This window comes from Cebus imitator, unplaced genomic scaffold (assembly GCF_001604975.1).
Source record: "Cebus imitator isolate Cc_AM_T3 unplaced genomic scaffold, Cebus_imitator-1.0 Scaffold256, whole genome shotgun sequence".
Classification (NCBI taxonomy): Eukaryota; Metazoa; Chordata; class Mammalia; order Primates; family Cebidae; genus Cebus; species Cebus imitator.
In genome coordinates, this window is record NW_016107571.1 from 456,338 (window position 1) to 472,840 (window position 16,503).

Here is a 16,503-nt window from a genome sequence, read left to right on the forward strand (position 1 = left end):
CTGCTGGGGAGGCTGAGGCAGGAGAATTGCCTGAACCCAGGAGGCGGAGGTTGCGGTGAGCCGAGATCGCGCCATTGCACTCCAGCGTGGGTAACATGAGTGAAACTCCGTCTCAAAAAAAAAAAAAGCCCATACACTTCATCTGTTGGGAACAGAAAGAAAGTCATTTTCAGTTGACTGACTCTGTAAAACAGATTACCAATATAACAAGCTATGTTATCTAAATTGCCCTGGCAGTCTTCAGTTTTGTCTAAGTAAACAAAGTAAAAGGGAAAATAAGGATGCAGGCCTAGTAACAGCTGCAGAAAAGATGAAACTACAAAGCCACAATGACCTGTGGGCAACCTCCACAGAGACAAGCTGAGGTGTCAGACTGATCCTGGTAACGCATACTCCATGGCTGCAGGAAGATGCTGGAGTGCATCAAGTGGGTGGTCGGAACTACAGTGGATTCCACTAGGCAATGTAAGTTGGTTAGTGGGTTCCTGTACATGCCTGTAACAATAAAATTTCTAATGTCCCCCATTCTAACTGGCCTCCATAACTATCCAGAATCAGTGATGCCTGCCATCTGTTCATCTTAAAACATAAATTCTGAGACTGTTTTCTAAAATTAGCACTTCCTACTACATATCAAAGATGAAATCAAAAGCTTTTATATACATACATGTGTGTGTTAATTCTAATTGTCAGTAAAAATGTGAATGTTGAAGTTGGCACCTGTGTAGTAATCAGAATACTTGCAGGTAAGGGAACAGACAGTATACTTTACGAAGCTAAAAGAAGACTTGAGAGCTGATGCTTGCCGCTAACTGGATCCTGTCCATGTGGTCCAGCCGTACTTCTTGCTGGGCTGCATGTGCTGCCTTGGTCTGGGCTGCCCTCAGCATCCGACGTGAGCTGGGCTTTTTCTGCTGCAGGTTGACCTTCTGTATTCCCTGATGTGTCTCGGCCAGAGACAGACTTAGCAGGCTGGCTGCTTTCAGTACTGCTTTCTTTCAGTGTGCCTTCCCCAGGAATTCCACCAATCTCCATGGGCTTTGTATCCAAAACAGGTGATTTATGCTATAAAGTACAAAATTACATTTTGTTTTAACCATTTAATGTAATGTGGACTCTTAGTAATCAAACATGCCTTACAAGTTCCCACCTAAATCCGTTGTAGCTCCAGACTGTGTCAAATCCAGGGTCCAGTGCTGGATCATAACTATATAAATGTTGATTGAAACCTCACCATACTCTACAGGAGAACTCCCACGGAGGAGTGGGAACACTTAGGGCATACTCGGGGTCTAGCAGCCCAGCTTAGAAGGGGTCAAGAGAATTTGTAATCAGTATTGTTAATTTCTCTTGCCTGGTGAGAATAATTCATTTGACAAATATTTATTGAGCATATAGTAAGTTCTAAGTATTAGGGATACCGCAGGAACAAAATACATAAAACTGTTCTCACTAGAACTTAGGTTAGAAGAAAATCGCAAGTATGATATCTATGTTGAATTAAGGAGGCTATGTAGAAAAAGCAGAAAAAAGATGAGTGCTGAATGTGGAGTGGGCTGGTAGGGTCAAATTACAGTTTAAGGTGGTCTGAAAAAGTGACGAGGCCAGGCATGGTGGCTCACACCTGTAATCCCATCATTTTGGGAGGCCAAGGTGAGAAGAGTACTTGAGGCCAGGAGTTTGAGACCAGCCAACAGCAAGCCCCCCATCTCTACGGAAAATAAAAAATATTAGCCAGCCATGATGGCATATGCCTATATTCCTAGTTACACAGAAGGCTGAGGCAGAAGGATTGCTTGAGCCCAGGATTTTGATGCTGCAATGAGCTATCACACCACTGCACCCCAGCCTTGGCTGGAGTGAGACCCTGTCTCCAAAAATAATAATAATGAGTAAAGGCCTGAAGAAAGTTACCATACGCTATATGAATGAACACTGTAGAGAGAGTGAATGGCAGGTACAAAGGCTCTCAGTTCAAGGAACAGTCAGGAGCCCTTAGGCTGAAGCAGAGTGAACATGGAGGGACAACAGAAGGTGACCAGAGAGGCAGTGGATGTGGGGGAAGGGGAGTCCAAGGAGGCTTCTAGGCCATTGTGATTAAGTGGCTTTCCCATCAAGTGAGATGGAAGTCACTGGAAGACTTCTGAGATGGGTGACAGGTAATAGTCACCCAGGCTAGAGTGCAGTGGCATCATCTCAGCTCACTGCAACCTCTGCCTCCTGGATTCAAGCAATTCTGCATTAGCCTCCCAAATTAGCTGGGATTACAGGTGTGCACCATCAGGCCTGGCTAATTTTTTTGTATTTTTAGTAGAGAGAGGGCTTTGAACTGCAGACCTCAAGTGGTCTGCCCGCCTTGGCCTCCCAAAGTGCTGGTAAGCTACCGCGCTTGGCCCATCTTAAGGTTTTCTAGGTACATATAGATATGTTTTTAATTTTAATATGAACTGTATGGGAAGGGATTCTATAGTTTCCCAGATTCTATTATGCTCATAACTATTTCAAAGGTTTACAGCTGCAACTTACACTTTTCAGGTGACAATAAAAAACAGACTGATAGTGGTGAAAAACTTCTCACCATTCTACAGGTAAAAAGTACAGTCTAGCCAGCCAATGACACAGAAGATTTAGAGAAGCAATGTTTTTGATCCCTGGCCCCAGTCCACTCTTGCATCCAGCTAAGCCTTTAGGGCTCCACTGCCCCTTCCCTAGAGCTCCAGGCCTTCAGTGATGCCTCCTCTCTGATTTCTTCAAAGACAGAAATTTCAGTTATGCTCACATGCTGGCTTCCCATGAAGGTTCCTATGAATTACCATCTGTTCTAAGAAACTACTGTTACATTGTATTTTACGTAAAAGTTAAATCTAATTTTATTTCTTCTGAGAAAGCTGAACTAACTTTTGACCAGAAAGGGGAGAGCGAGAGTGACTTAATTATATCACTCATGATATAATTAAGGATGAAAGGTAAATGAGCAAAGACAATCAGAACTCTTCTAGAAGCATTTAGGACCAGTAATGAAGGGACCGCAGAATAAACAGTTGCTGACTTACAGTGGGTACCACCGTGGGATGCTCTCGTGCCTCTGCGTCTGGTAAATCAAATGCCCGAAGCACTTCAGGGCTCCTGTTGCCCGTCTGAAATTTCAAGTCAACATCTCTCTCTCTCAAAATCTCTCTTCTACTCTCATATGTTTTGGCATAAGGGCCTTGCTCAATGGGGCCAGTTTGGCCTCTATAATGGAAATCTGCATCACCTGCTCCACCATCGAGTCTGTAATTAATTTCCTTCTGCCGTCTTCTATCCCATGGCAGGGGAGGTTCTCTCCCAGGACCACCTATATGTCTCAGCACAGGAAGTGATTTTCCAGCACCGTAGCAGAAACTCTATAAGGAAAAGAAATACATTTTCCTGAGTACTTAATGGCTAACTTACAAAGAGGTTATGAGGCATTTTATTCAAAGTGTTAACAAAATTATGTAAATGTAATTTAACTTGTGACATTTAGACATAATCGTTAATTTGTAATACAAGGCCAGAGTAATTTAATACATCACTCAGTATTCAGTAGACATTTTAATCAGCTAGATTGAACTGTAACAATGGCAGGATGAAGCCTAGATATTTAAATTAGTAGGTTCTAGTTGTCTGATAATTATTTATCTTTCTAGATTCATGCCCATCAAAAAAGGTAAATGCTAAAAGTAAAGTTGTATATCATTATGTAAACAATCTCCTGTACACTTATTTTTACAAATACAAACTAGGCTTAAGTTACAGCTAAAATTCAAAATTCAACAGGTTTTGATTCACATTCCATAAGAAAAAGTAGGCAGCAATTCTGACAGTGTGGCCCAGGGACCCCTCAGGGGATACCTGAGACTTTTAGGGGATCTATGAGATCAAAACTTTTCCTAATATAGACATTGTCTTTCTCACTGTCCCCTCATGAGTTCACAATGGAGTGTTCCAGAGTCTAGAGTGACAGCCACACTCGGACTCATGGGATACGTGGTTGTGGATACAGTGCCCATGTTTTTGAAAATTTGTTTTAACTCCTCATATGTAAATATCAATAAATATAATCACCTTAAGAGCTGTTTGTGGGCTTCAATTTTTAAGACTACAGAGGTCCTGCGAACAGAAACTGAAAATTTCTGTACTAGTTTTTCAAATACTATTTGAAGACAAGCAAAAATCAGAGTGAAACTTTCCTTAGGGAGCACATGAAACAAAAACAGATGAAGATTCTGCTGATAATTTCAGTTTCAGAAACTAAACTACGACCATAGAACTGATGTCACCTAAAAAGTACCCATCAACCACTGAGTCCTGGAATCACAAGCCAAAAAACAAAAACCAAAAAAGGAATGATTTCAAAGTGAATAGAGCATAGTGCATCTTGTATCCTTAGGGAGGGGAATTTCCCATGGCACATTTAAGTTCTTTTTGTTTTATGCAACAACTGCTTTACTTGGGTAATAGCTAAAAAATCAACAAAAACACTGAATAGACCATGGACGAATGACGAGTAATATTTCTTCTTAATAAATGCCTGCTCCTAGATCCCCAAACTCTTTCTCAGCATACCCAGCTTCTTCCAGATCCCTTTTTGGTTCTATGTCAAACTCAATGCTCTTCCCTTCTCAGTGCTGCAAAAATTCAGACTAGAAATAAGAAGGCCCCTTTCGCAAGGAGGCAGTAATCAACTTCCTATTTCCTGTGTATTAATTTACCAAGGTTAAAGAACAAATTTAAAAAGATGTTATTATTCTAAACCACTACTACAACGTACGCAATCAAACTAGAGAACTACTTTCTTGATTAGGAAAATATACAGGTAAGTCCAGGCTGGCCACCAGAATGAAACCCCATTTCCACTAAAAATACAAAAATCAGCCAGGCATGGTGGCGCATGTCTATAGTCCCAGCTACTCAAGAGGCTGAGGCAGAAGAATCGCTTGAACCCAGGAGGCAGAGGTTGTAGTGAGCCAAAATCGCACTGCTGCACCCCAGCCTGAGCAACACAGGGAGACTCCATCTCAAAAAACAAAAAAAGGAAAAATATACAAGTATAATAAATCTGTATCACTTAGAGGGGCGGAGGGCAGGAAAAAAATCTGTATCACTTGAAAATCATCTTCTCATTAAGCGTAACTTAGCCTGATTTACAACATCAAAGAACCACAATAATTTTAGCATTGCCTTTTTTCTGTAAATCTTGCTAAGTACTGACATTGCTAATATATTAATACTAACCAGGACAGCTAATGCCATAATTATCAGCACTGGAAGATGAAGCAGCGTTGGAATTTCCTTCATGAGTGCTTTAATAAATTCCCCACTTCCTTTTCCAACGTGCTTCAGTGGCTCTGTGACAAATGTGGTGAATGTAACTGCAAGTGCCTAAAACAAGAGAAAAGCAAAAACTTAATTTTCTCCTCACAGGACTAAAGTACAGGATGAGTCAAAATTCATTGTGTACTGAGGTTACATAAATTAAAATGTATGTTACATAAATTAAAATGTACCATTTTTAATGTGAAAATCACTGTGCAATAGTATTTTTCCTTGGACAAAGTTTTCTTATCAGCAAAATAACACTAAATTTCTTTAAAATACAAGGGATTTCTGACTTACTTTGTATAAGTAATTTTTACAGAACATATGCTATACCTTTGTTGGTGGGACCAACCAAATAGGGTTGACTAGTAAGAGCTCATAGTATTTTTGGCATGGGTCATCCTTATAGGTCCATGAAATTCTCAACCATTCTGTTTAGAGAAACAGACAAAACACTGATCATTTTTTTAATGTTGCATTTCATCCCCAAATAAGACATTACTTTGGTTTTGATCCTCCCTGACCACCCACAAATGCTGATTTTTAAATTTTTCATCTTATGTCCAAAACCATGTTTAAAAAATCCATTCAAACTATACATGTTTTATGCAGATAAATTATATTTTATAAAAATGTCTAAAAGGTAAATAAAAGCAATGTTTCACACACACAAATGAGGACAGGTAAAATGGGAAGTCTAGGCCGGGCGCGGTGGCTCACGCCTATAATCCCAGCACTTTGGGAGGCTGAGGCGGGTGGATCACAAGGTCAAGAGATCGAGACCATCCTGGTCAACAAGGTGAAACCCCATCTCTACTAAAAATACAAAAATTAGCTGGGCGTCGTGGTGCATGCCTGTAGTCCCAGCTACTCGGGGGGCTGAGGCAGGAGAATTGCTTGAACCCAGGAGGCGGAGGTTGTGGTGAGCCGAGATCACGCCATTGCACTCCAGTCTGGGTAACAAGAGCGAAACTCCGTCTCAAAAAAAATAAAAAATAAAAAAAAATGTAGGCCGGGCGCGGTGGCTCAAGCCTGTAATCCCAGCACTTTGGGAGGCCGAGGCGGGTGGATCACGAGGTCAAGAGATCGAGACCATCCTGGTCAACACACCGCCATGCCTGGCTAATTTTTTGTATTTTTAGTAGAGATGGGGTTTCACCATGTTGGCCAGGCTGGTCTCGAACTCCTCACATCGTGATCCACCCACCTCAGCCTCCCAAAGTGCTGGGATCCACAACTTTTTAAGAAATATTTATTTTGGAACCCATCTATAGAATTCTGTGTCAGTCATGGACTGACTTGCATTTATAAAATGCCTTAGAATATTATTAAACCATCGCCATTGCTAGATATACACAACCAGAGGTACTGAACATTCATGAGAATGTTTATAAAATGTGAAAGAATAAAAAATTCAATACGTTTTCCCTTAGTTAAAAAAAAGTATAGTAAAGCTACAACATAAAATTTCACAAGTCAATATAAGGCCATCAAACTTAAAATGGATATTAATTCATATATACATTCATTAACTCGTTTAATAAACTTCTATTGAGGACCTAGAATATACCAGACACTGTGCTAAGGACAACATGAACAAAAGCGAGCACTGGATCCTTCACAGTCTAATGAAGGAAGATAGATGATATCAGAGTCAACACATATACAACTTCCATTCCTTCCCTGTGACTTTACATGAACACAAAAAGCCACTGGTTTTATTTATTTTTTTTTTTTTTAACTTTTTCAGGCAAGTGCTCAGTGTGAAGGTCACTGGTTTTAAACCTGAAATGCTTCTTGCATGTTCTGATATTAAAGATTCAGTCATGAAAAGCCTCCTCTGTTATTTTATCATTTTCTTTGTTCTATGTTCTCTCATTCTCAGAATTTCTATTCAAAATAAGGCCAGTGCATAAACACCTTACCCCAGATACTTCCAGTCCAGTCCATCTTCTTGGCACACACATCGTTAAATGGCTCCATCTTGGCGACTTCAGCCTGATGCTGTGCAAAAGCTAGCTGACCGAAAGGGAACCAGGAGAAGCCATTACCAATGAAAGTTAGGCCTACACATCCAAAAGACCTTCATTCAAATAGTGTCTTTACCATTCATCCAAACCAGACTGTTTTAAAATTTTTAATTAAAAAAACCAACTTTTTTTCTCTGAGACAGAGTCTCGCTCTATCGCCCAGGCTGGTATGCAGTGGCAAGATCTCAGTTCACAGCAACCTCCACCTCCCGGGTTCAAGCGATTCTCCTGCCGCAGCCTTTCAAGTAGCTGGGATTACAGGCGCCCACTACCACGCCCAGCTAATTTTGGTATTTTTAGTAGAGATGGGATTTACCATGTTGGCCAGGCTAGTCTCAAACTCCTGACCTAAAATGATTTGCCCGCTTCGGCCTCCCAAAGTGCTGGACTGTAGGAAAACATATTATTTTTAAAGAGTAGCTATTTTCAGCTCATGGAAAAGTACAGCCTTAATGCAACAAGTAACCACAAAGTAGTACTAACTCTAACTGCCTTCTCTGAAAGTAATTATAATGAAAAAGGAAAACTTTACTAAAAATATTGTTTTTAAATATTAGTTCAACCGGGTGTGGTGGCATGCACCTGCAGTCCCAGATACTCAGGAGGCTGAGGCAGGAGAAAAACTTGAACCCCAGAGGCAAAGGTTGCAGTGACCCGAGATTTTGCCATTGCACTCCAGCCTGGGGGACACAGCGAGACTGTCTCAAAAACAACAAAAAAAATTAGTGCTAGCCATACAAATTAAATGACTACTTCTTTATTTTATTTTTGAGTCAGAGTCTTGCTCTGTCGCCCAGGCTAAAGTGCAGTGGCGAAATCTTGGCTCACTGCATCCTCCACCTCCAGGGTTCAAGCAATTCTCTGCCTCAGCCTCCCGAGTAGCTAGGATTACAGGTGCCGGCCACCACGCCTGGCTAATTTTTCTATTTTAGTAGAGATAGGGTTTCATCATGTTGGCCAGGATGGTCTTGAACTCCTGACCTCGTAATCCAGCCACCTTGGCCTCCCAAAGTGTTACAGGCGTAAGCCACCATGCCCGGCCCTTCTTTTCTTTGATAGTTCATAATATCCTATTTTGCACTAGATACTTTCCAGCACAATGACCAATATAAAATCACTGAGGTGACAATACTCAACTTCTCCTTCCACATGGAATCTGTTTTTAATTTGTAAATAATTAGTTCTAGATACTTTAATACTCAGGGCAAAAGGTTAAGGAAATGTCACAATGCTTTAACCAGATAAAATCATTGAAAATACTTAGCTACTTGACTCACTCTCTAGAAAGATCTAAAATTTTCTTTCAATTATTATGCTATGTTGATGGGAATAGTAGTGGTCCTTTCAAATTTCTATATACAGTATAATCCCAATTTTGAAAGATAAAATCTAGGAAAAACTGGAAAGAAATACCTCAAAATATTGACAGATTATCTCTAGGTGTTTATAGGTGATTTTAAAAATTAATTTCTTTGTATCCTTCTGTCTTTTCTAAATTCTGTGCCATGAACATACTACTTATATATTCAAAAAATAACCTAATTTTTTAAAAATAACCTAATTTTTTAAAAATAATATTTTGGTATCATTTCTAGCAAATAATGACATGCCCTAAATTACCTACATGAGAATTTTTTAATGTGTCCACCTAGCTTTATTCTTTTTCCCCCCCTTTTTTGAGACAGACCTCACTCTATGGCCCAGGCTGGAGGACAGTGGCACGATCTCAGCTCACTGCAACCTCCCAGGTTCAAGCAATTCTCCTTACTCATCCTGCTGAGTAGGTGGGAGTAGGCACATGCCACTACTCCCGGCTAATTTTTGTATTTTTAATAGAGACAGGGTTTCACATGTTGGCCAGGCTGGTCTCAAACTCCTGACCAAGTGATCTGCCTGCCTCAGCCTCCTAAAATGCTAGGATTACAGACATTAGCCATCATGCTCAGCCAACCTGGCTGATGTTAACAGTAGTAACTAGGTTATGAAAATTAGGACTGAACCTTTTTACCCATTAACTGGTCAAGGAATCAAAAAACAGTCAACTAAGAATTGTCGATTTAATTCCTCCCTACCATGGACCACCTCTAATCTCTGCCTCCAACCCACATCCAGGGCAAGATTGCTCTCAATGGATTAGTATTCTCTTATTGTGAATAAATGTGTTAAAACTGTAAAACTCTCCACCCATGTAATACCTTATATAAATATATCCAATTCCATCCCAAACTGAACAGAAAGCTGATGATTAAGACACGCCTCAATTGAGTGTACCAACGTACATACGTCCACAGCTCGGTAGCCACTAAAACCACGATGCAGAGCAGACACAGAAGTACCTCAGAATAGAGAGAAGCAGAAATCAGCCACCAAAAACATTCAGGGCAACTATAAAGAACTGGACTTAAACACAAAAAATCATTTCTACAATTTTGAGGCTTGTTCATCAATACAGCATGAATGATCTAGTACAGGTTCTTAACATAATTATGGTCAAGTTAGGAAAGTATTTAAAAAGGGAACTTAATCACGTTGCCCTTGCCCTCATCCCATCTTACCATTAACACATTATATGGATCCACTCCAAAGGAATCTTCAAATCGCCACTTCCATGTTTCAAAATCATGAAGCTTAAAATTAATTAAAATATCACTTAGTGCATCATCCAAGGCACCTGGTTTCCAGTCTTCTCCACTGAGAAACTTCTGTATTTCTAACAAAGTTTCTCTTTTAAGGATAATCTCGGCATCAAAATGCATATCGCCTTTGTTTTCGCCAGGCTAAATGAAATTTAGCAAACACAAACAATAGAAAAAGATTTTTATTACTACTTGGTGAACCATCTTAAGACAAAAGCCAATTTGGAACTAAATATTAGTTTGCAGTATTTCATATATATAAGAATAAGAGCCTGGGCAAGATGGCTCACACCTATAATCCTAGTGCTTTGAGAGGCCAAGGTGAGGGGATAGCTTGAAGCCAGGACTTGAAGACCAGCCTGGGCAACAAAGTGAGACCCCATCTCTACAAAAACTCTGGGTGCAGTGGTGTGGAGAGGAATTGTCTGTGCCCCAGATTTGAGGCTACAGTTAGCTTTGAGCACCCACTGCACTGCAGCCTGGGAGACAGAGCAAGACCCTGTCTTTAAAAAAACTAATAATATCCACCTGTCTTCACAGGCCAACATGAAAACCAAAGACAATACATGTAAAAAATTTTTTAAATTCTAGCACTCAACGCAAAAAAGATACTGTAAATTTCACTAAAATACAGTTGATTCTTGCTATTCACAGTGGTTATCTTCTATAAAGTCACCTCAAACACCGATTAGCAAGTACTGAACCATTACTCCTATAAACATAGGGTTTGGTTCCTGCAAACCTCTGTCATAGCATTTTCATCATTTGATCACTTTACGTGTGTTTCTGTACATTCCTGTTTAAGGACACCTTATTTATTATATGTATAGTTGACTCATTAACACTGAACATATGGACAACTGTTCTATACCTTATGCATGACTGAAGCCTATCTAACATACAACCTTCTTGCACTCAGGAACACCAGACCTCAGTTCAGCACTATATCAGAGGGCCATTTTAAACAACGAAATCATGCTGTTTAATGAATGTCTCTAAATAAATAATTAAAAATTTACAAATCACCTCTCCCCCCTCAAAAAAGCATGAAAAAATATACCAATAAATAGACTACAAAAAAGACACTTGTTTGCAGTATGGGAGTGAAACAAAAAAACAGTTTCAGTTGTCTTATTCCATCTCAGCTGGGAATGCATGCAACAGGCCACCCAAATTTTGTGCCACTCTTCATAGTGTCCAAGTGTAACCACAAAAACCTCAAGTTTTGACTCTGGGGTTACACAGACTTAATGAGGTAAATTCATAAATATGGAATCTGTGAAAAATGAGGATCAACTGTGCATCTTTATTTTATGATTCACGGCATGACTTTTCATTTGCTGACAGTTTTCAGATAGCCTAAAATCTGTATTAGTTCAAGCAAGAAAAATAAGAGGGATCTCAAACAGCAACAAAATAATGGGTTTCCATGAAATACATATTTATAACTATCTTTATTTGTGTGAGTTCAGCTTAGCAAAATCACTGTAAACAAATTCTACATTAATTTGCCAGCTGATACAAAAAAATTCCTTTTTCTTTTACAAGAGTAAATACAAGGCCGGGTGTCATGGCTCATGCCTGTAATCCCAGCACTTTGGGAGGCTGAGGCAAGTGGATCACTTGAGGTCAGGAGTTCGCGATCAGCCTGGCCAACATGACGAAACCCTGTCTCTACTAAAAATACAAAAAAATTAGCTGGGCATGATAGCAAGTGCCTGTAATCCCAGCTACTCGGGAGACTGAGGCAGGAGAATCACTTAAACCCAGGAGGCAGAGGTTACAGTGAGCCAAGATCGTGCCCCTGCACTCCAGCCCGGTGACAGACTCTGTTTCAAAAAATACAGATATAAAAAAAGTAAATATAAAATGAAAAAAAGTCACAATTATCACAAATCACCAGTAAGCATTTTTAAAAGCTATCATTGATTAATAATATGTTTTAAAAATCAGAAACTAAAGATTTTCAGGCATTTCCATCTTTTGTTCAATCTGTTTCCTTATCTAGGTTCTGTTCTACACTGTACACAGTTGTAAGACTCAAATTAGAGGGTGCACATATGAAACTCATCTGCTTCTATACTTCCAGAATAAGGTGGCATTGTCAAATTATTCATCTAACATTCCCTTCTCTTTTGGTGTCTTCTTACTGTACCAGGAAGATGGGAGTATAGCAAGTTTCGCCAGCTTGCACTATGCTGATGTAGGGGTCTTTCATTTTTGGAGATCTGCCTGTGAGCAGTTCTGGTAGGTGGGGCTAGTAGCCACATCAAGACCAAAGGCTGGTCTCTAACTCTCTAAATCAATTCTGGTGCCATACGCAATAGGAAAAAAAAAAAAGTCTATGAGCTTTCTAAATGTGGTAAGTTATTATACGTTTTCTTAATGTTTTTACTTCCCAAAGTGAAAATAGTGACTTTTTAAAAATGGAAATTTTGGCTGGTGGCTCATACCTGTAATCCCAGCACTTTGGGAGGCCAAGGCAGGCAGATCACCTGAGGTCAGGAGTTCAAGACCAGCCTGGCCAACTGGCAAAACCCCATCTCTACTAAAAATACAAAAATTAGCCAGGTGTGATGGCAGGTGCCTATAGTCCCAGCTACTCAGGAGGCTGAGTCAGGGAGAACTGATTGAACCCACGAGACGGAGGTTGCAGTGAGCCAAGATTGTACCACAGCACTCCAGCCTGGGCAACAGAGCAAGACTCCGTTTTTTGGAGACTCCATCTCCAAAAAAAAGAAATTTTAACAATTATGTGAATAGGTTTACAAAGTAGCACTCGCCACAATAAACAAGGATAAAAACTACGTAAAACACATTTTTCTTTTCCTCAGCATATACTGAGAGAAAACAAGGAGTAGGGTCAGCAGAGAACTATCACCCCACCTCCCCACCTCCATTAACTGGTAAAGCAGTGCACAGAGTTGGGTAAGTAAATCCATACAAACTAGAGGAGAAAGAGCACTCTGCACTGCTCATCTTCTACCAGACCACTGCAAAGCAGTATAGTGGTACCTTTAATCCTGTATGAATAGCTTCTGGTTAAAAAGTCAGTCAGGTGGTCTCTGTTAAAAAGCATCATGATGCTTTCACTTCTTTATACTATTTGCAATTAATCAATAAAAATATCCACTATACTGATTAGTATAACACCATCAAATACTCACAAGTCCAAGCTTTCCAGCTTCAATTAAAATCTTACTTAGGTATCTCCTAAAAACAGGATTGCTTTGGCTTTCATAGTCTTCCCTCTTTTTCTTTTCACACTCATCAATCTGTAATCATAAAATCAATTCAACATTAGTTACAGTCAGAGTGTAATATAAGGGTTAAGCTTCTAGCCTAGTGCTGCCATTAAAATCAAGGTAAAGAGCTAGCTGTTTTTACCAAGCTTGCATTTATCAGCTGTAATACATCACAGTGCAGACCTGGCCTGCTTCCCCATGTTCTCTTTGCAAAGGGCAAGGAGGCAACAAATAAGGAGCACAGAGAAGGACGCAGCAGTTTCCTCTGCTTTCAGGCAAGGTTTGTAAAACCATTTTATTTCCAAACCTTAAAGAAACAACTTAGGAAAAAAAAAGAATTTGAGACTCCATTTTACCAATCATGTTTCTTGCAATGTTTATACAAGTCACAAACAACGGAATAAAAAATTTCTGTAAAAAGGCATTTCTGCACTTTTGCTGTGCAACCACACTAGCTCACTATACAATAATACACAAAGTGAAGCAATTTTTTAATATATTTTTTTTCTTGTGGCTTCCTCAGATCATGACAGTAAAGCAAATTTTATCCAAGCACATCTTCCTGCACACTCAGTTGAGACTATTAACATTTAATGAGAATCACAAGAAGGTGAGTATAGATCTTATTGGGCTATATCTGGATCTCAATGAACAAATTCTCCCACTCTCTCAAGCTGGGACTTATTCACTCTAGTTCTTCCCTATCCCTTATTCCCCCTACTTCCCTAAGCCATCAACATTTGCCTATTCTACCTTTTATAAGTTTACGGCCTGCCTCTTATCTTCAACCCATCACTGCCTCATTTCAAACCTTCAGCATTGCTGGACCTCTGCAGCCTCCACTGATCTCACTGACACCCCCCTTCTCCATTCCAGGCCCCTCCACACAGCTACAAGTTCACCCTGCCTATCAGCCAACTGAAGGTGGCTCCCACAGCAAATAACTACATTCACATCTCTTGACTTATTTATTTTTGTATAAACTCTACTTCAGCTACATTTTTTTTTTCCTTTTTTTTGAGACAGAGTTTCGCTCTTGTTACCCAGGCTGGAGTGCAACAGCGCGATCTCGGCTCACCACAACCTCCGCCTCCTGGGTTCAGGCAATTCTCCTGCCTCAGCCTCCCGAGTAGCTGGGATTACAGGCACGCACCACCATGCCCAGCTAATTTTTTGTATTTTTAGTAGAGATGGGGTTTCACCATGTTGACCAGGATGGTCTCGATCTCTTGACCTTGTGATCCACCCGCCTCGGCCTCCCAAAGTGGTGGGATTACAGGCGTGAGCCACCGCGCCCGGCCTCAGCTACATTTTTTTAAGAGGATTGGATAAATGAAGGAATGAACAGTGATTACAGACTAAATTATAATAATCCTTTCTAAGAGTAACTCTTATGCTTATAACCTGGTAATAGGCACATTTCTACATTTGCTACATTTGTTGAGAGTTTACAATGCCTCCGAGCTGTGATAGAGAATTAAGATGAATGAAATGTACTCCTTGCACCAAGAATTTTGCAGTCTGGTAAAGAAATACAACACAGAGAGGTCAATGTTACTACATGAAAATACAAGGTACTATTAGGAAAACCAAGGCTAGAATAACTAATGTGAAACCAAGGTTAGGGTATCCAAAGAAAAATCTGACATATAAAAATCATAAGACAGTGTGGCGATTCCTCAAGGATGTAGAACTAGAAATACCATTTGACCCAGCAATCCTGTTACTGGGTATATACTCAAAGGATTATAAAGCATTCTATTATAAAGACAAATGCACATGTATGTTAATTGCAGCACTGTTCACAATAGCAAAGACTTGGAACCAACCCAAATGCCCATCAATGATAAACTGGATAAAGAAAATGTGGCACATATACACCATGGAAACACTAAAAACACAAATATATAACCAGAGACAAGAAAACAGAGCAATTTAACATAATATAAAAATATGAAATTTATGAATGAAAAAAACTAACCTTGTAAGTTAAAGAATCAAGTTTGTGATAACATTTCGATATTTCATCAGCATATGCCAAGTCAGGACTGACATCCTTTTCCCCTGAAATACCATATTTTGCCTAAAACAAAGTAGAGGCATTTTATTTCTTTATAGTAACAAAAATAACCTTTGGTTAATGAAGACTAAGATTCTGACTTCATCATTTCATGACTCTGCATGTTAGATATTTAAATTGTACTGAACCACAAAAAGAAGTTTCAAATGTACATCCTAAGAACTAAAATCAAATTATTTTGCTACTTCAAGGGCTTTATATTCAAAATCAGTACCAGGTAGGTTTGAAATAATTTCAGATTAACAGTGTCAGGAAAATATTCTGCTAATCATGGACACATGATCCTCATAGCTCTGTGAAAAACAACAGAGCTAGATTATTTCCATCATGGGACTAATAAGGTCTTACACACACATGCACAATTTTTTTTTTAATACCTGAGATTTTCTCATTGTTCCTGAAGCAGCGTCATAGTTAAGCATGTCTGTGGGGTCAATCCAGTCATCATCCTGAGCATAACCAGCTACCAGCAGTAGACATTCACAAAGGAGCAAAGACCACAGCATCCTGTATAAGGCTAAAACAATTTTTAATATATATTATGAAATAGAATTATTTTTTAAATAAACTAGGTTTTGGGTTTTTAAATTTTTTTAGAGACAGGGTGTTGCTCTGTTGCCCAGGCTGGAGTGCAGTGATACAATCGTAGCTTCTGCATCCTCTAACTCCTGAGCTCAAGGGATCCTCCTGGCTAGTTGGGACCACAGGCATGTGCCGCCACACCTGGCTAATTTTTTTTTAATTTTTAGTAGAGACAGGGTCTCACTATGTTATCCAGGCTGGTCTTAAACTCCTGGGGGCCATCCTCCCACCCTGGCCTCCCAAATTCCTAGGACTGCACCCAACTGATTGTTTTGTAATGAAAACGACTTTCTTCTAGAGTTAAGATAACACTTCCTGAATAGTAACTAAGGAAGAAGGTACATAAAATAAAAATAGGGCCGGGCACGGTGGCTCACGCCTGTAATCCCAGCACTTTGGGAGGCCGAGGCGGGTGGATCACAAGGTCAAGAGATCGAGACCATCCTGGTCAACATGGTAAAACCCCGTCTCTACTAAAAATACAAAAAATTAGCTGGGCATGGTGGCACGTGCCTGTAATCCCAGCTACTCAGGAGGCTGAGGCAGGAGAATTACCTGAACCCAGGAGGCGGAGGCTGCGGTGAGCC

The 16,503-nt window shown here is 39.9% G+C and overlaps 1 protein-coding gene across 7 annotated transcripts in view; it reads right to left on the reverse strand.

Annotated features, from left to right (window-relative positions):
- The window catches only part of CLCC1 (chloride channel CLIC like 1), a 31,417-nt gene that overhangs the window by 2,064 nt on the left and 12,850 nt on the right, over positions 1 to 16,503 (reverse strand). For 3 of the 7 annotated variants that reach the window (XM_037728110.1, XM_037728111.1, XM_037728112.1), the window contains 10 exons: positions 15,712 to 15,851; positions 15,236 to 15,337; positions 13,177 to 13,284; positions 9,929 to 10,150; positions 9,569 to 9,709; positions 7,269 to 7,362; positions 5,677 to 5,774; positions 5,260 to 5,406; positions 3,054 to 3,386; positions 807 to 1,065 (listed from right to left, as the gene is read on the reverse strand). In XM_037728110.1, coding sequence (XP_037584038.1) covers positions 807 to 1,065; positions 3,054 to 3,386; positions 5,260 to 5,406; positions 5,677 to 5,774; positions 7,269 to 7,362; positions 9,569 to 9,709; positions 9,929 to 10,150; positions 13,177 to 13,284; positions 15,236 to 15,337; positions 15,712 to 15,840 — 1,633 coding nt within the window. In that variant the 5' untranslated portion in view covers positions 15,841 to 15,851. Of the gene's footprint in view, positions 1 to 135; positions 1,066 to 3,053; positions 3,387 to 5,259; positions 5,407 to 5,676; positions 5,775 to 7,268; positions 7,363 to 9,568; positions 9,710 to 9,928; positions 10,151 to 13,176; positions 13,285 to 15,235; positions 15,338 to 15,711; positions 15,852 to 16,503 lie in introns of those variants that run through there. The other 4 variants (XM_037728113.1, XM_017499216.2, XM_037728114.1 and 1 more) reach the window with 4 other exon arrangements.